Source organism: Dryobates pubescens, chromosome Z (assembly GCF_014839835.1).
Source record: "Dryobates pubescens isolate bDryPub1 chromosome Z, bDryPub1.pri, whole genome shotgun sequence".
In the NCBI taxonomy this organism is placed as follows: domain Eukaryota; kingdom Metazoa; phylum Chordata; class Aves; order Piciformes; family Picidae; genus Dryobates; species Dryobates pubescens.
Window position 1 is genome coordinate 95009028 of NC_071657.1, and position 19233 is coordinate 95028260.

General features: G+C 44.8%; 1 protein-coding gene across 3 annotated transcripts; it reads left to right on the forward strand.

Moving 5' to 3' along the window:
* Positions 1 to 4244: 4244 nt before the first annotated feature.
* ISL1 (ISL LIM homeobox 1) lies at positions 4245 to 15201 on the forward strand. Of its 3 annotated transcripts, none has more exons than XM_054178358.1 (6): positions 4245 to 4347; positions 5204 to 5393; positions 8319 to 8578; positions 10537 to 10823; positions 12298 to 12465; positions 14816 to 15201. In XM_054178358.1, exons 1-6 carry the CDS (start codon positions 4320 to 4322, stop codon positions 14930 to 14932), a joined length of 1050 nt encoding a protein of 349 aa, XP_054034333.1. In that variant the 5' UTR covers positions 4245 to 4319; the 3' UTR covers positions 14933 to 15201. The 3 variants fall into 3 exon arrangements, with proteins under 3 accessions (XP_054034333.1, XP_054034334.1, XP_054034335.1); XM_054178359.1 differs by having other exon boundaries at positions 10540 to 10823; XM_054178360.1 differs by lacking the exon at positions 14816 to 15201 and adding an exon at positions 14524 to 14645.
* Positions 15202 to 19233: the final 4032 nt, after the last annotated feature.

A 19233-nucleotide genomic window follows, 5' to 3' on the forward strand; every position in this document is an offset into this window, starting at 1 on the left:
TTGCAAAGCACCCTTCTAGTACGAAGCTGCTCAAGAAAAGTTTTAAGAGGGAGCTTACTGAAAGACCCTTTCCGTGTGCCACTTTCTGCGACTGGCAAGGCTGCGCTGAACCGCCGCGATGCAGTGGGACAAAAATAGCCCCCGCAATCAGAGTTAGAATCGCTGCATGTGGGCACCTCGGTGCCTCCTGCAGCCAGGTCCCTGAATCTGGGCCCGGGACAGTGACCACCACGGGCCCCGGTGGGACGGGCAGTGAGGTTCCCGCTGCCCCGTTAGAGCCCGGGGCCTCGATCACCACAGCCCAGGGCTGCCACAGCCCTGTCCAGCGACAACTTCTCATCCAGCCCTTTATGTTGCCTCTCTTCCGAAACCAGCAGCAGTACCTCTTTAGACATTTCCCGAAGTTGGTATATTTTTTCTTCTTCATTCCCCTTCTCCCCACGCCAACCACAGTCCTAGATTTTGCCGCTAAACAAACTCATAACTGCTTTTTAAGGGATGGAAAGAGTTAATCCCTGCTGCAGGTCTGGGGTTTGGTTAGCCTTTTTTATTTTTTTCTCCCCCTCTTCCCTTCTCTCGAAGACGTATAATTCCATTTGAGCCCCTCAACGCGACGAAAGCTATTGATTGTTGTCTAGAGCCACCGACTTGCAGCAGGTTCCCCCAGTACTTTCCCAAAAGTAAATAAATATGAAAAGGGGAAAAAAAAGGCACATATATTTTTAATTGTCTCAAATATCCCATTGTATGTTTTTTCTAACCACGTGTATATTGATATAATGAAAAATAAAGCCTTCGGCAGTGTCTTTCTCTGAATATTGTCTAAATTCATTAAAACTGGCAGTTCTACTCATTATTACACTCTCTTAAACCCTATCCTGATGCTGGATAAATGCAGACCTTCGCCTTCCTGGGAACAAGAATCGAATATGCAGTAAACGAATCAGCAGTGCACAGGCGAGGGGGGAAAAAAATCTTGATCAAAGCCCTCCTTTTCTTCTCAATCCTAGTTTGTTGGGGCGGAGACAGGTTTCGCGTTTATTGCGCATAATTTGCAAAGATCAAGCTTAAAATGCTACGGCCTCTCCCAGAACTAGTAGTTAAAACCACCACAGTTAGAGGGTAGGAACTATCCGAATTAACATCAAATATATTTTCAAACAAAGGTGCAATAGTGGAAAATCAGGTTCCTTATGTCAGAACGGGGAGATGTATTTTATTCAGGCCAATATTTTAGAAGAAATACATGCATGGGGGGAGCAAATGGTGTCGCAGTATGGAAAAAATACCGTCCCTGTTTCCGTCGTCCACAAAATCAGTTGGTTTTATTGTTATTTTCTCGGGTATTTGAGATCATTGCGTTTTGTTGTTGTTTGTTTGGGGGTTTTTAATTACTTGGATCTTTTGTCAGCGCGAAGCCCGCGAGGTCGCCCGGGGGGAAGCGGGGGGGTAGTTTCAGCATGCTCGGTGCCGAGGGGGAGTATGATATTTTCCGAACACCACGCGGAGAAGCACAAAAGGTCCGAAAGGCGGCCGCTACTCGGGGCCGCGGGCCGTAGGCCATGGCCAGCAGAGGTCGCCTCTCTGCGCTGCTTGAGCACTGCCTGCGCGCCCCGGCGCGGGTAGAAGCCGGCTGGTCAGGCGGCGGCTGCGCCCGCGCTTCACGGAGGACGGTCTCCCGTCGCCACCGTGCCGCCGCCGCGAGTGCCACAACGCGCCCCGCGGCGAGGGCGGAGGGGAGGAGGCGGGCACAGCGATGCTGATGCTCCCGGCCAGGCGAGCGGCACACCGGGGTGACACCGCAGCCCTAGCCGATTTAAGTGGAGTTGGCCATTACTGAAGATTTGCCCGTAACACGTGCCAGGCCGTCTGAAGCTGCGGTACCAGCAGTAGATCCTGATAACTGCTTTTTGCTTTACAGAATTTCAAAGTATACGTATGCCTAGTCTTTTCATGTATGTGCATGTACATGAACACGCCTATATGTATATGTACATCGCCAGATACTTAGGTGTAGAAGCCATCACCTAGCAGAGCTGCAATTCACGCTGTTTATTTAAGTGGCGAATACGTAGAACCTCTCTCTCTGTATTTGCAACCGTATCTTTGCCTTCTGACACTATCTCGAGATCATTTCAAGACAGCTTAGTTATCTCTGCAAGTGGCAACTCTGGATCCCACTGCTTGTTTGAAATACAGCTGGAGAATGTGTTTGCTCCCTCGGCTTTGGAAAGGAAAACATCTTGCAAACTCAGTTAGGACTCCGAGAAAGTCCGTTTTTTGGTAGCTGGCTCATCAGTAAATGTGGGTTTTAGGACATCGTTGGCTGTTTCATTGCAACCTGATTTCCCCGAAGGAAGGTATTCCTCTTGGATATGGCTTTTCCTCTCTTTCACCCAAATTCGACTGCCTTTTGAAAACAGGAATTTGGGGGAAAAAAAAAATCCTGATAAGTAATGACTGGAAGGCTCTTATACACTATGCTGATGAGAGCGGTGTAGAGAGCCCATATGGAACAAAACACAAACATCAGATCTAAACAAACTCGAAAGGGATGTTTAAGACGGGGAGGGGTGGATTCAGAAAGGTTTGGGGTAGACGCTCAGGGTAGCTGGTACAGTTTGACGCAGAACGTAGGAAAAGCACCGTATAGCCTAAGTGGAGCCCGCCCTTCGAAAAACATACACAAAGAAATCCGTGCTGACGGGAAATCTGCGCTTTGCCTAGTTTGGGAAGCTTTCTTGTCCGCAGCTCCAGCAGAGGTCGATGCCCAGCGGGGGAGCTGCGGAGCGCCGTGTGTCGGTGCGCGACCAGGGGCGCGGGCGTCGCACAGCGCCGGGCAGCGGCATTAGGGTCTGCGCTTTCCCCGTAGCCTCCGGCAGCAGCGCCGCAGAGCTGCACAAACTGCAGAACCCGCGCCTTCTGCCTACTTCTCCTGTTGTCGTGTTTTGTTCGGCTATGGGTTTTGTGGGTTCTGTTTGTTTGTTTTTCCTCTTTTTAAATACGAATGTTAAGAGATTCTCCACGGAGAAAGGCAGAAGTTCTTCACTTTTCACCTCAATCTCTATTCCCAGCCAACCTGAGAAACGGTTTAAACACAGGATGGGTTTCTATTTACAGACTTGTGGAGAAGGAGGGGAAAACGGGGGAGGGGGAAGGGGGAATAAAGAAAAGGGATTGGAAAACATAAATAGAATTGAGGGAGTGTTGAGAGACAATTTAAGGTAAATATTTGTTCCTTCTTCGATCTTATATTCAGTGAAGCTTTTGCCCACGATTTTAGGAGAAAAGGAGCCTTCAGGACACCCAGGAACAGTCCCATCTCGCGGCTGGGGCCATGCCCAGACAATCTGCCTTCCCTCCCTGCCCAGGGCAACGTCGCCTGTGCAAAGCGGCTCTCGATTAGGAGAGATAAGCTCTCGCAAAGGAAATAGATTAACACCGCCGCCCTCCCCTAGTGTGTGTGTATATATATGTGTATGTAGTGTGTGTGTGTGTGTGTGTGTGTGTATATATATGTATATACACTCCATATTTTATTTATATATATACATATATATATGGAAATAGTAGGTATGGGACTACAAGCCCGAAGAGGGAGAAGGGGTGGAGGAGCTCGAGCGGGGTCGGGAAGGAAAATGAAAGGTGTGACGGGAGATAAGCGGCGGGGATAGAGGACAGCGACAAGAAGAAAGTATAAAGGGAAATATAAATGAGGAGCAAGCAAAAGTTGCCTCCGAGAAGCCCGAGCCGGGCCACCGCACCGCCAGACGCTGAAATATGATAATCAGAACAGCTGCGCCGAGCCGCCCGCAGCCAATGGGAGCTGCACAGGCGTGACGTCCCCGCTCATGACGTCAGGCCAATGGCGAGCGGGCTGAGTTGGAGCAGAGAAGTTTGAGTAAGAGATAAGGGCGAGGCGAGTGCCCGAGCCGCCAGCGCCCAGTCCGGCACCGCCGCGCCGCCGCACCGCACTGCACCACGCCGCGCCGTTCCCGCACCGCTTTCGCTCCGCGCAGATCCCGCACTGCACCGCGCGGCCGGACCCCGCCGCGTTTCCGCGCCACACCGTGCGCCCCTTTCTCTCTCTGCAGCCCTGACACTCTCTCCCACCCCGGCGGTGTTTTGTTCTTCCTTTTTCTTTTTCTTTTTCTTTTTTTTTTTTCTTTTTTTTCCCCTTTTTTTTTAATTTCGACTCTCTTTTCCCCCCACTTTTTTTTTTTTTTTTTTTTTTTAAGCGACAGCTCTCAAATCTACTTTGGGGTCTTAAAACGAAACCGTACACCATTTCACTGTGGACATTACACCCTCTTACAGATATGGGAGACATGGGAGACCCACCAAAAAGTAAGGAGGAATTTTTACCGTTGTTGGAATAAATATGCTGTTGATTGTAATCGTCTCAGGCAGGCTAACTGCTAAAGAGCTGAACTTCATTTGAATAGTAGAGAAGGTGCCTTTGTTGCCATGCCTGTATGTTTGCTGTGTTTTAACCTCCGTAGCCTTGTATATTAATAGCCTGGGGTTCTGCTCTCCTTTAAAGTTTGGGGAGCAGACAGGATTTTAAGGGGATCTCCAACCAAGGATAGTTAAATTCTCCTAGGGCTAGACCGCGGAGATGCTAGCTATTCAGTACTTAGTCCATGTAGGGGAACTAGCATTAGACTTGCAAAAGAGAGCAAGTGACAACCGTAATGATGCTTGTTCTTGCTGGCAGCCTCGAGTCCCCCCTTCTGTGGCAAAGGGCTGAATAGAAAACGTACCCGGCCACGAGTTCATCTCTTCCAGTCAGATCCTGACAAGAGATGAAATCAAACATATAGGTGCTTTTCCCGAAAGGCAAGGAATCCAGAGATGCAAACAATAAAATAAAAATGTAACGAAATATTCTGGAGGTTTGATTCCTTGCAAGGCTTGCAAAACGAGGACCTTCACCCCCAAGACTGTTGACACCTGCATTTTAACGTGTGTTCCACCTCCTTTCTAAGCGAAGCAAAGTTTTGATGACACAATTACCGTTCAAAAGTGTGATAGTAAAAACAAAACCAAAACCCAAACAAACAAAAAAACCCCCCACCAGCCCCAAACAAACCAAAACATCAACACTCCCAGAGTACGCCCTATAAGGGAACAACACTGTAAGTGTGTTTATCTCTGTAGGAGAGTAAACGGTTAGTCAATCACGTATTTATTTTCATTTCAGAAAAACGCCTGATTTCCCTATGTGTTGGTTGCGGCAATCAGATTCACGATCAGTATATTCTGAGGGTCTCTCCGGATTTGGAATGGCATGCGGCATGTTTGAAGTGTGCAGAGTGTAATCAGTATTTGGACGAGACCTGTACGTGCTTTGTTAGGGATGGCAAAACCTACTGTAAAAGAGATTATATCAGGTACGCCATTTACGTTGTTTAATTCTTCGGTGAGATGTCTTTTGTTTGTTTGTTTTGTTTTGTTTCGGGTTTTGTTTGTTAAACTTCATAAATCTGACAGAGGCTGGAAGAGGAAAAAATGTGAGAAGGAGGGTGAAAAGACAATTGGTATGTTTTTGAGTGTATTCTGTAGGCAGGCGAGGAAAAAAGTTACAGTCGTCAAGGTTTTTTTATTCAATGCATTCAAATGCAAATTTCTCTATAAACAAAACCAAGTTCGGGAACAGCTAGTGACTCTGCAGGACCCTCCTGAGAATTTTGGCAATGCATCCTGTGATTCTAACAAAGTGAGAAATCGTAGGTAATGGAGAATATTTTCAATAGTGTAGATATTACAAGCAAAACGGTGCTGGTTGCTCTTTAACACAATCTAAGAAATGCATCTCTGTGTTTTTGCAAAGGCATAATGGCATTCACAAGAAAGGCACTTCAAGCATGTGTGCCACAAAAATACTCTCTATTTAAGATGAACTTTTCAAAAACAAAACAAACAAAAAAGCAAAACAATAACAAGACATAAGTTTCCTTCGGATTAAAGGATTCTCTTATGGGCAGGTTAAAACTAGACACAAATGTTTCTTCGCTAAATAACTGACATTTAATCTTTTTAAATATTAACCCCTTTGGTGATATCCGACTGCCTTTTCTTTCTTATCTTATCTCTACTGATGAATTAGACAGAGCAGATCAAATTGCCCATCATCTGTTCGCGAACAATTGAGTATATTTAGATAATGGAACCTCTTCCTTCCTCACATTAAAATCTGGTAACTGATAAAATGTGGGAGTTGCCAATCTTGACACTATAGAGAAACCAAACTAGGAATTTCGAGGTGTTTATTGTTTGTGCTCCTGGGTCACACTGATCCGTTTTAATATCGTCTACTGGGTTTGCCAAACCAGAACTTTGAGTAACACTGAGATACAGTCAATATGGTTTTTACTGAAAGTTTTGAAAGCAACTACCTACACAGACACCCAAGATAGCTATTCTACTTTCTTTGTAGTTCTGAATTGAAATAAAGCACTTGAGTGTTTCGTTGTCCGGTGCACAATTAATGAGAGAATCATTCCTTAAAGCCATGTTGTGAGATTATTCTCAAAGTTTTACTATGGCGAAAAAACCCCGACCTTTTATTCCTCCGCAATTTGTTACTTTCAAATGAACCTCGGAGCTGTGCTTTTAAATATTGCCCTAATTTAAAGGAAAGCTTTTGGATTTAATTTTGTTCACTTGCCTCCTCTTAGAAATCACTGGGGGAAATATAAACATATAAATAGATAAAGAAATAAGTAAATAATACACAACACATTTTATTTGCTACAATTTGAAAAGTAACATGAAGGTTACGTGCAAGTCAACTTTGAATTAGACCGTGAGGCAATCTATAATCCTCAGACATGTGGGCAACTCTCCCACGCACAACACTTTTGTACTTATTAATGCATACACTTTGCAACATCTCTGTCTCTCTGTTTGAGGGAGTTTATTCTTAAAACCCTGTGACTCTGAAATATGTAACTCTGAATATAGGATTAGTACATAGTAGCTAAAGTTTTGTGTAAATAAACATCTCTTCTACAGGCACAGATCACAGACTGCATCTCTGAAGAAGTGTACTGGTGACAAAATGTGTGGGGATGAATATTAGCTTAGTTCTAGGAACAGATTTTACAGTCCTTTGGACCATATGCATGTATATGTGCTTGTATTCGTACATTTGAGGGAAGATGTTAATTTTACTTAATGCCAAAAAGGCTGCCTAAGGAGCACGGTGGATGTCCAGAGATTGTGCTGTTCTAGTGTTGAGAGTTGAAGCACTTTCTTACGCTCATTTGCTGATGGATGAATTCTCCCACCCTCCTTCACGGGAGACGAGGAGCATTTCAGCCATTCCAGAAACCTGTTATTTGCCGTGCGGAGCTGTCAGAGAGAAGTTGCTGTTTCGCTCCTGCCCCGGTTTGAGCCCCAGAGGCGGGAGGGGAGATGGGGCAGGGAGTCTGAGTTAGGAGCAGACTGCAAAGCCCGAAATGCCTCTTAGCAGGAGGCGGGAAGCTGCAGTACTGTATATATATGAGCGTGTATGTACATACGTATATAAATAAGGGGAGATGTGTGTGTGCGTCTGTGTGTCTGTGAGAAAGCGGTGTGTGTATGTCTGTATTGCTGTACGAAATGAACCTGGTGATAGGGAATAAGGAGGAGTCCGACCGCTGGCAAAGTTATTCTTGCCGTGTCCCAAAGGCTGCGGGCATGTAGTAAGCGGTAAAAGTCCTGAGAGGGTGCCTCTTAAAAAATAACACCATTTGGTGAGGCTGGCAAGTTTGCCCTTGGGGAGTGGATGGCAGTTTCACCAGCCTCGCCTCTCCCCGGTGTAACCGGGTGGCCCGGTTCAGCTCCAGGCTAGGCTAGGTCAGGTACCCCCGCCGTGAGAAGGGAGGGAGGGTGAAAGGACGGCCCCTTGCCTGCTGCAGCCCAGGCGTTAGGGCAGGAGGGAGAGGTCGGCATCTCCTCGGGAAGGAAGGTGGTAGCTTTTTTGTTTCTCCCTCTGTGTCTCTCCGACCTCCTTGGCCCCTTCCCTCCCCCTTTTTCTTGTCCACCGGTGTCTCCGGGTGCCCGTCGACGTTTACGGTTCAGGGATCAGGGTATCGGCAGCAAACAAATCGGTTTTATTCCTTTCCTCTTCTGGCTTCTGTATTTTCAAGGCTTGTTTTATTAGTGGACTGCGTGTGGCATGTCTGCACGGGACCACGGGGCTACTCACGAGTGGGAGTGAAAACCTCTCTTTTTCCTCTTCCTTTCTTCTCCCCCCTCTCCCGTTCTTCCCTTTCCTCTCCCCTGCTCTCCCTCCTTCCCTTATTTTTTCTGGGCTGGGCCCTGCTCAGGTTATACGGCATCAAGTGCGCCAAGTGCAGCATCGGCTTCAGCAAGAATGACTTCGTGATGCGCGCCCGCGCCAAGGTGTACCACATCGAGTGTTTCCGCTGCGTGGCCTGCAGCCGCCAGCTCATCCCCGGCGATGAATTCGCGCTGCGGGAAGACGGCCTCTTCTGCCGGGCGGACCACGACGTGGTAGAGCGGGCCAGCCTGAGCGCCGGGGACCCCCTTAGCCCCCTGCACCCCGCCCGGCCGCTGCAGATGGCAGGTACCGCCCGCACCCGGCTCCACGGAAGCCCGCGGGGTTCCGCGCAGTCCGTCCTGGCGCCTGGCGTGGGGCCCTGCCGCTGCCAGAGGGTTTTGCGCGCCCGCGGAAGGGCGGCAGAAGCGACACGTCCGGCGCTCGGGGCCGCCGCGGGTCCGGCTGGCTGCCAACAGCGCCAGCGTACCTGGTATGCGTCAGGCGGGGACACCTGAGCGGGGGGGCCTCACTCCCACCACCCCGCGCCCTTCCTGCTCTCACCGCGCTCCGGCGGCAGCGGTCGTCCCCCTGCCCGCGTCTACGGAAGCGGGAGCCCAGGTCGGAGAGGAGCGAGCAACTGCAGGGAGCAGGTCTGTGTCAAAGCACAGAACCTTCTGCTCCCCAGCGTGAAAGAAAGCTGTCTAAGCACTGGTGGAAGCGGGGCCCGAAAAGAGACAGACTTCATAACTAGAGGCGAGCACCTAGGTTGTAATTTAAAACTGTCAACGAGCTAATCTTTCGTAATTGCCTTTTCAAGTGACTCTGCCTTCTTGAAACTTTTAATGTAATTTGATGATAATTTAATCTTAAAATTCAGCATTGTTAACTTCAGAGTCTCTTCACCTTAAACTTCACCTACACTTTTATTTCTCGATTAATACATAGGACGCTCAGAGACGCCTAGCTTTAGGAAGGGGCACATTTCTGAGGCAAACAAGGCTTGACAACGCAAGATTGACTAGCATTATTGCTGTGCAAGTAACTGTAACTTGAAAGGTTATTTAAGACACGCTTATGTTTAAACGGGCTCTTTTCTGGCTTCTGAGCTGCTTCAGTGACATATCTGTATATAAGGAGACGCAGTCCCTGTTCACGGCAGAATTTTAGAGAGGTTGTGAGTGCTTCCTATAGCTTTTGTCTCCGAAGGACATATTGTGGCGGCAGGTACAATACTGCTAAGATCTGAAGCCTTCGTATTGTCTTCATTGCAATTTCGGATTTATTGTTATAATCAGAAAACTCGGAACCTGACTGTACAAAAGCGACCACTTCTGAATATTAGTGAGCCAGTGAGGGAAAGCGGGGGGGGGGGAGGGAGGGGAGGGAATAGTACTGTTTTTATGTTTCCCTTGACTGGGTCAAATTACATCTAGATAGCTACAGCTACACAATGCACAGAAGAAATGTAGAATGACATGAATACTTTTAGCTCTTGATCTGACGCTACCCGTAAGTTTGCATTTCTTGGTGGTTTCTGTGAGTTATTAAGCTTATTCCTCCTGTAAAAAGTTGGCGAGACAATCATATATTTTAGCTTCCTCAAGAATCCACAGAAATTCACCTAGCACTTTCACTTTCTAAGGCAGACCCCCTTATTCTGAACTCTGGCATACGAAGCTCTCAGAGGATTTTCCTCCACTGTCACGGTGCAGTGGATATAGCTTGGTTTGCTTTGATTTGGGAACCTCAGGCTGATGGGAGCTATTGCACGTTATCAACGGCCTCCAACTAAAATGAAGTAGATTCAGCACACAAGAAGCAGACTCGAATTATGATTAATTTAAGAAGTATTCTTTCATTAATTTCCATGCCAAAACTCTGTTTTGTTGATTTGTCAGGAAATAAATCCATAAACTCCTCCCCCTTCTTCCCTAGCGCACGCACACCTTAGCGAACTCGCCCTCCACTGTCAAGTCTCACACAGGTTCAAGCTTCTGTCATTAAAGATTTTTGGGGGGTGGTTTGTTTTTGCAAATTAATTATCTGTGGAGTCAGAAATGTCAGTCCTGTCACTCCACCAGTGCATAAAGCAGAGGAGACTCCAGGAACTCAGATAGCTCTGAGCACTTGAATGGCCTTTGAAAGAGGGTTCATCAACCGTCTCCCTGCTTCCCCTTGTCCCACCAGCTTAGATTCATAACCTCCGCAGACACCCTGCTTCCTACTCACGATGATCCTATTCCTCCCTTCCCCTTCTCTTACAGCAGAACCTATCTCTGCCCGACAGCCAGCTCTGCGACCCCACGTCCACAAGCAGCCCGAGAAGACCACCCGAGTCCGGACTGTCCTTAATGAAAAACAGCTTCACACCTTGAGGACCTGCTACGCTGCCAACCCCAGACCTGACGCCCTCATGAAAGAGCAACTGGTAGAAATGACTGGCCTCAGCCCGAGGGTCATCAGGGTTTGGTTTCAAAACAAACGGTGCAAGGACAAAAAAAGAAGCATTATGATGAAGCAACTTCAGCAACAGCAGCCCAATGACAAAACTGTAAGTGATTTCAGCCTCTGACCATGCGCTGCCTTCCTTCCCAAGGAGAAATGCCTGGGAAACGCTATGTCCATCCCGGACAGCCTCTGGGGTTGGTTTAACGCTTTTGACTTTGTGAGAGTTCCCTTAAAAGAAAGAAAACAATACCATTTAACTACTATCTGCTTGTTTCTGCTGTCAGTGCAATTAAAACAGAGCACAACAAAAAGCCGGTAGAGGCTGCTGAAGTGAACGTATGTTTTAGTGGGGTTGAGGATGCACGGTGGATTAGACTAATTTCTCTGCAGTATGAATTGCAACCTGCAGAGTTTATGTGATATGATAAATCCAGCTTTGTGTAGTGTTTGTGTGACAGATGCAAAGGACTACTTGTGGGGAAAATTACTTTTGCCTTTTTCAGTGGTTTCACACTACAGTAAACCCAGAAGTAAAACCCTCGAGTGAAAGGGAAATTTAATGTGTTTTCTTATCACTTCATATATTGCAGTGTGTATAGGAGTATTTTTCAGTGCACTTAATGTAGAAAGAAACAAATACAATGTAAATATTTTGTAATTACCATTGGGTTCACAGGCTACTTTATATATATATGGTTTCCACGTTGAAATGCATTGAATTCTAGTCTGTGGGCATACGCACATGTGATGCAAGTGAGTGGAAAGTGCTGGGTTCAGCAGAGGAAAGCAGCTATTTTGTTTTAAGCCAACTTTTTTTTTTTAAAAAAAGAACTTTTTTTTCTTTCTCTCTTGTTAGTCCACTTGAAGAAGAGTCTGTTATTCTCCCTATATATATTGACTGACCTGAGAATGACTATTAATTCATAAGGCTGCCTAGTTAAGTGGAATTTAAGGAGTTTCATTTTACCCTCTTGGAATGCAATAAAACACGTTGTTATTAACTCGCCTGAACAATCTATTCGTCGAGGCTCAGAATTACTTTGTACGCAGTGCTTGCACCACAGGGCATATTGGGAGGGCTGTACTTTTTAACTTTTTGTTTGTTTGTTTGTTTTGGGTTGGTTTTTTTGGTGTGTATGTGTGTGTGTAAGCGCGCGCGCTACTGACGTACCCCAGGTTTGCCGGGCAATGGATATATGATCCAGTTAAGGTCACGCAGAACAAAACCAGTCTGGATGTGAAATAGAAAGGCAGTGTGATTAACCGTTTCTTGCGCTGAGCCGTGCGTCGGCAGCCAAGATACAGAGAGCTCGGGTTTAAGAAAGCTTGGGGTGAAGGAGGCATGCCTGGAGAGAAATAGGAGGATTAAAGAGAAAGAAAGTAAACTTCCACCGTGATAAATGCAGCGGGTAGAAATAGGCTGACCTAGAGTAGAATAGAGTAAGACATTCACAGCAGATTAACAAAGCAAATACAAGAGACTGTATAGATAAGATAGAAAGCAGTTTATTGACTCAGCGCTTACACACATTAAAGTTAACCAAGCTCATTAACATCTTTTGCTGGGCTGTTTACAGAATATCCAAGGGATGACAGGAACTCCGATGGTGGCTGCTAGTCCGGAGAGACATGACGGTGGTTTACAGGCGAACCCGGTGGAGGTGCAAAGTTACCAGCCGCCCTGGAAAGTACTGAGTGACTTCGCATTGCAGAGTGACATAGACCAACCTGCTTTTCAACAACTAGTAAGTGTCGGTTCCTAGCCGGAGTAGGCCAGCCAGAGCAATGGGGGACTCCCTAAGCCTACCGGGTACCCTCAGATGAGCAACCCAGACTAGTCGGGTTTTCCTGAAATTGCAAGGTTGCATGATGGCACTCTGTCAATGCGTGAACTGAACTCATTTAATGGGGCTTGGTGCAAAATCTATCTTAAGTGCACAGCAGAGCTCTTGTCGAGTTGAGTGAGAGTGGATAAGGCACGAGGCAGGTCTAAGACTGACTCGGCTCACACACTAATGGAAATGGAAAGCATCTCTATCCAGAGAAATACAATATTATTCACATGACATTTAATTGTATGTACGTTTGAGAAAGCAGTTTCTAAAATTCACACCTTCAGGCCAATTTTGCCTTTGTGTGGTAGTGTGGATTTAAAATACATCAGTGTTATGTCAGCTTGTGCCCTTGTTTCGTCACATAAATATGAATAGAATTATTACATTTTTAAAGTTCTTATTTTAAACAGCTACCTCTAATGTAACTATATGTATAGCTTATATTAAATGTTGTGCCTTGAAAAGGAAATTGTTAGTACTCATTCACATGAAAAATTCAAACGATTTAATAAACTACCTTAGCAAAAACAAACAAACAAACAAACCCCAAACAAAATAACCCAACCCAACCAACCAAAAAACCACTCAAACCCAACAAACAACAGAAGAAAAACAACCAAAAATCCCCACGAAAAGAAAAACAGAACTTTGGGGGGAAAATTCTGTTCTTATTCCTTATACCTACGTCATTTAGCACCTCATATAGGACCGTACAATCTGCAATACTTAAGGCCGATGAGGTGAATTAAGGACAGAAGTTCAACCTTAACCCAATTTCCTGGTCTAAGTATATTAAAATCAGATCTTTAAAATAATAAGGAGATTCAAAATAATAATTATGAAAAGGTGACATAAAGACCCTTTTTTGATCTGTTTGGCATTTTTTTCGACATGAAACAATGGAAGACAAAGGTTTGTAGCCATGGTCAGAAGTTCTTTCAGACCTTTTCAGGTTAGTATCACACTCTCTTGAAGGATTGCTTTTCTTTTGCCCAGTGGCAAGCTGCAGCGTGCTTCCCTTCCCTGACACACCGTGCTCACTCGGGAAGCTGTAGCACAGCAGCTGGGCTGTTTGCATCATCTACCTTCAGAGCAACCTCCGGTTTTCCTGTTTTAATCAAGCTGTCAAGCAGACAGAAGAAAAATTAATCTTCGACTGCCTTACTTACTGTGCTTTAAGAGAAAAGGAGACTTTTAAAAAGCTTTAATGCAGTGAATTTTTATATGCACTAGTGCTTAAAAAAAAAAAAAAAAAAAAAAAGAAGGATATCCCAAAATATCCTAAATACACACATGTGTACAGGTAGGTAGGTCATTAGATAGCCGAATATTTATATATATATTGGACATAATGTCTGACACTCTAAAGAGTGGATGGATGGATACATACAGACCATTAACCATTCAAAGAACGTCTCTGATCTGGAAAGGGCCTTAATCACAGGGTCGGCTAGCTAAATAGGTGCCAAAGAAGTGCTTTTGGATTAGCAAAGCTCCGCCCTTCAAATCATGTCTTTTCCCAACGCTGCTCCTGAACTAACAGGAGCTGCGGGTTACATTAGGATGGAGAAGTGTGACCTTTTTATCAAACTGACTCTCGTTAAAAAGAGATAGTGTCCGCTTCAAACTACAAATGAAAGAGGATGGCTTGTTTCAAATGCCTTCTGCTCCTGGATGCTTCCTCCAGGTTTATTTTAGTATGTGCACAAAAGGGGAAAAAAATAACCTTGCAGTTCCATGTCAAAAAAACACATGCACTCTTAAATAATTGACTAGAACATCCTGTTGGGATTGCCACTCTTGCAACACAGGGAAGGAGGCCTCATTGATAAGTTTATTTGCTTGATTTTTCCGTGTTTTTAAATTTTATTATTCCCTTTTTTTTTTCTTTTCTTTCCCCCCTTCCTCCTCCCCCCCCCCCCCCCCCCCCCCCCCCCCAATTGCCTTGTTTTTGCGATTTGGCCAAAGGCCTGAAGAAAATTCCTGTGAAGTCAACAGGGAAGCTAAATAAAGCAACAGTGACACAGCCTCCTGTGGAGATGTATCAGCCCGTTCGGCTGCATGCCTATGTATTTATTTTTCTGTTCTTCTTTGCCTGCTACTTTTCTTTGATTGTTACAATTGTAACAACACTTCTTTTTTTTTTCCTTTTTTTTTTCTTTCCCTTTTTTTTTTTTTTCTTTCTTCCCCCCCCCCTCTTTTTTTTTTCCTTTTTTTTTTTTTTTCCTTTTTTCTTTTCTTTTTTTTTTTTTTTTGGCAGGTTAATTTTTCAGAAGGAGGACCCGGGTCCAATTCTACTGGAAGTGAAGTAGCATCAATGTCCTCTCAGCTGCCAGATACGCCCAACAGCATGGTAGCCAGTCCTATTGAGGCATGAAGAACATTCATTCAGATTTCTGGTGTTGTTGTTTCTGCCCTTACCCTCGGCCCTGTTGGAGAGAGTGGGAAAGTGATCGTGATCCCATTGGGACTCCGAAATTTAGGGGGAAAAAGTATTTAACAACTCTGTAAAGAACCTAGCAAGGAGACGCTTCATGAAATGAACGGAGTCATGTTTGAAAAAACAAGGTAATATGGTAGCAACACTGTGAAGACAATCATGGGATCTTACTAGAATAAAAAGAAAAAAACAAAACCAAACACACACACAAAACTAAACAAAAAAAAAAGAAAAAAAATACAACAACAACAAAATAACCCTCATGTTATTCAATGATCAGAGGAAGATTGAAAAGACGTTTTAAAAACGTAAAGGATTTGTACTCGTGGACCTCAAAAAAAAAAAATCTGTTCATTTGTCTGCACATCTTGGGGAGAAACCAAGGTAGAGGGACTTTCTATCCAGTCCCTCCTAATCTGAATGGTGCTGTTTCTATATTGGGGATTGCCTTGCCAAAAGAAGCTCCGGTAGTTTTTCCATCATCAGGAAAAAGACGATTGAGCACTGCAATGTTGAAAGATTCATTGCAGGAAGGTGGAGCTGCATTGGTTTGCAATGTTGTTTTTAGTTGACTCTTAACAAGGGATCATTTCCTGGGTCTTTTCTAGCATGTACTGTAGCGGGATTTTGTTTTGTTTGGTTGAGACCCATCCTTTACCAAGTCTGAAGCGATTAAAAATAGGTTTTTGAATTCCTCTTTAAAAAACGATTTATAAAAACATTGCAACAAGTTATACCTCTATTTTGCCACAAAGCGTCTCGGGATTGTGTTTGAAATGTGTTCGTTCAAGAACCTTCCCCTCCCCCAAAGATGTGTATAGTCATTGGTTAAAACGACTGTTTTCTCCCTCTCTCTTTCTCGGGGAAAAAAAAAAAAAAAAAGGAAAAAAAAAAGAAAAAAAAAGGAAAAAGAAAAAGAAAAAAAACACACCCTTTTTGTTTGCTCTTGCATTGCAAAATTATAAAGTAATTTATTATTTATTATCAGACGACTTGCCACTTTTCATGTCATTTGACTATTTTTTGTTTGCTGAAGTAAAAAAAAAAAAAAAAAGGTAAAAAAAAAAAAAAGGTTGTACCGTGGTCTTTGAATTATGTCTAATTCTATGTGGTTTTTTGTCTTTTTTTTTTTTTTTTTAATATTACGTGAAATAAAAGCGCCATATGTAGAATTATTATATCTTCAGGACTATTTCACTAAATAAGCATTTGGAATAGAGAAAATAATAATAATAATAATAGTGATAATAATAATAATATTAAATAATGAACAAAGTTCCCTCTTTAAAATATTTACAAATTAGCAACTAAAATACCTGAAATAAAATATTGCATGCAAAGCAGGTCGTTAGTGAATAAAAGGAGTGTGATATTTTATTGCAAGTATTAACGATCAGCTTGTAAATTTCCGTTTCAACAACTATATCAGGGCTAGTTGGATGCCTTAGCTTTCAGTTGATAACGTTAGAAACTCTCTTGTTCCACCCCCCATCCTTTGCCCTTAAAAGTGATGTTACTCTAGGCATGATCTGACATAACGTTAAGACATCTAAAGAACTGAGAGCTCAGGCTTTTTGCTGAGTTCTGTTATTTTTAAAAAATAATAAAAAGAAAGTGCTGTATACCAAAGCCTCGTTGTTGAGATTGTTGAAGTGACCTGTACTTTAAGTATGAGCTCCTGATAAAAGGGACGCTTTTTGCTTAACAAGTCAAGTATGACCATTATTTATCAGTGTCTGCTGTCAAAACGATTGAATAATGCTGCAAGGAGGAATAATTTTAGGGGATATTGCTGTGAAATTGCACGAATAGTGTTCCTTATTCTCTGTCGACTTTCCTCTCTTCACTCTCTCTTTTCTTCCTTTTATAATTCGCGGGGAAGAGGGTGGTAAAAGCTAGAAATGTGGGTGATTTCTCGGGGAAAAGTAGAAAGAAGAAGAAAAATAAAACATAGAAAAGGGTTGGTTTTGCTCCAGTGCAAGAGCTCTTCAGTGCTCCAGGCGAGCACAAGATGTAGGCTCGCTTTAAAAAACGCTTAACGACTGGAATATACAGAGATTTTTAGTTTGACAAAGACAAGTTGGTTTGCATGACGGTTACTCCAAACCCTAATGTTTTGTTAACATAACCTTCCTTTTCCTCCCTCCTCACCACCTCAGCCCACCCTGAGCTATAGAGACAAACTATTTCGACAGTACAGAGAACATTAAAATAAGTTAAAAGTCTAGTACAAGGATTTCAATCATCCTGATTAGAAACTGGATTCATTTTGTATGCTCAAGTGTAATACGTTTTTGAGTACTTGATAAATATTTAAATAAATATGAAATCTACCTTAAACTGTGTGACGTGTAACTCTTATGTTTTCATGCAGGATCAGAGGCTTGATGCGACGCTCTGGGGGGCGGGAGGGAGAAAGCGTGTGATTTCTGCCCCATGGTCTAACCTAGAGGTTGTGTAAGTCACTCTTACGGACGGGAAGGGCGTAAAAGGGGTTTAAAGAGACGGAGTCTCCTGCTCCGAGGGGTCTTTAGAGCAGGTGCTGAAAACCTGTAATGTCAGGGTAACACGGGGGCCTTCGCCTTTTACCGCCCGCAGGCTAACGCGGAGGTGGGAAGCAAGGAGAGGTGCAGGCTTATACCAGGGCGAGGTGACCCCGCAGGAGAGTAATCTGCGTGCTGGGGCGTTGCTGAGTACCCTCAGGATAGTAAATGTCTGTCGTCTCCGAAGACCACGCCAGGAGGGAAAGGCGAATTTTGGCTTTTGCTCCTTGTGAGGGAGAAGCACCCGAGCTCTGCGTCTCGTGGTCCCTCCGGGGCTGCCACCGAGAGAAGCATCCTACTGGTGGGCAAGAGTTTGCCTCTGGACTACCAACGCAGGGTGTCTTGCTCTTCGAAGTACGCAGAGTAGAGTGCCTGTGGAAAGCTGCAACCGCCCTCCTGCTTCTTGCTTCTGCAGAGGGCTTCGTGTGGGACACCCGTTTGCTTTGTGCCTACAGCTGCTGCTGGGCTCCTGCCTGCATGCCTGCCGAGGGCCTGAGCTCTCTCCAGCCTTCCGAGGGGGTTCTGGGGCTTCTGTGGCAGCCGCTCAGGGGTCTCTGCTTACCCCCGGTCACTGCATCCCTCTTCAATCATTCCAAAGCCTGCTTCCTCGAAAATCCACTTTAAAAGTCAATTTTTAAGATTATATCTTTTCAGAGTGGAGTGGATTATTTTATGGTCTTTGCTTCCCTTTTCTGTTTCATGTACTTGTCTTACATTTCTTCCTTCTACCAAACCTTTGGGTGCTATCTGCCGTGGAGCAAATAGAGACAAATTTTCGAACTGTCCCTCCTAATGCTTTCAGGAGAACACCCTTCCTGAGCTCAAGCAGCAAGATTTGTGCAAGCGAGAGAAAACATCCTCTTCATGAAATTCATGATGCTGTTCCTGCTCTGGTTCCTCTTTCTGATACTGATGAGGGCAGCAGTTAATATCCCAAGTCGGCCAGTTTTCCTCTTGCTGCAGCTTCTTAATGATGTTAAATAAAGTCTGCTGCAGTTTCTCTGAGAAGTTTGTTTGCACATACAGAGACCAATATTAAAACTTTTCTCATTTTAATATTTGTACCAGGTTAATAAACTCTCAGCATCTCCAGCCAATGTAGCAGTGAGACGTGAAAGCAAGGGATGTGAATTCCATCATTGAGATCAGTCCAACATCTCAACAGTAAGTGCTTGCCTCTATATAACACACATGTATGCATATGTATCTATAAATCTACGATGGGTCACCCAAAAATGGGCAGCGGGGAAGCAACGAGGGTACCCCCAGTGGTGCGGGCCCACTGTCCGCTGCAGTCCCAGTTGGAGCTGAAGGGGGTTCAGGGTCCGCGGTGACGGGTAGGTTTCACGGGTACCGAGCCGCCCTCGCCCCCGCTGCACACCCGAAACGCCGACAGCATATTAAGGTGCGAGATGCAGCTGCTGGAGGCTTTGCGTGCTTCACTGGTGCTGTAAGCAGTTAATAAAGGGGCTGGAAAGAGATCCTGTTTACTGATTGTTACTGATTGTTGTTCTCTTGATAACAGAGCAAGCCACTGAATGACTATTTGAGCTCAGGCGCCACAAACATAAACTTAACAGCTCCCAGTGTGCCGGCCCTGCTGGAGGATCACTCCTCACCTCCCGGGACCTTGTGAAGTGCAGGCGAAGAAGGCAGCTCCCAAGGAGGCAGGCACTGGGGTGGGGGCCGGAGGAG

What these genes read in the sequence shown, in the direction of transcription:
- ISL1 (XM_054178358.1), top strand. Translation starts at nt 4,320, where the DNA reads ATGGGAGACATGGGAGACCCACCAAAAA. An exon ending in CATGGGAGACCCACCAAAAA is followed by an intron (nt 4,348 to 5,203) that starts GTAAGGAGGAAT and finishes TTTTCATTTCAG; the next exon opens with AAAAACGCCTGATTTCCCTA. An exon ending in AACCTGCTTTTCAACAACTA is followed by an intron (nt 12,466 to 14,815) that starts GTAAGTGTCGGT and finishes TTTTTTTGGCAG; the next exon opens with GTTAATTTTTCAGAAGGAGG.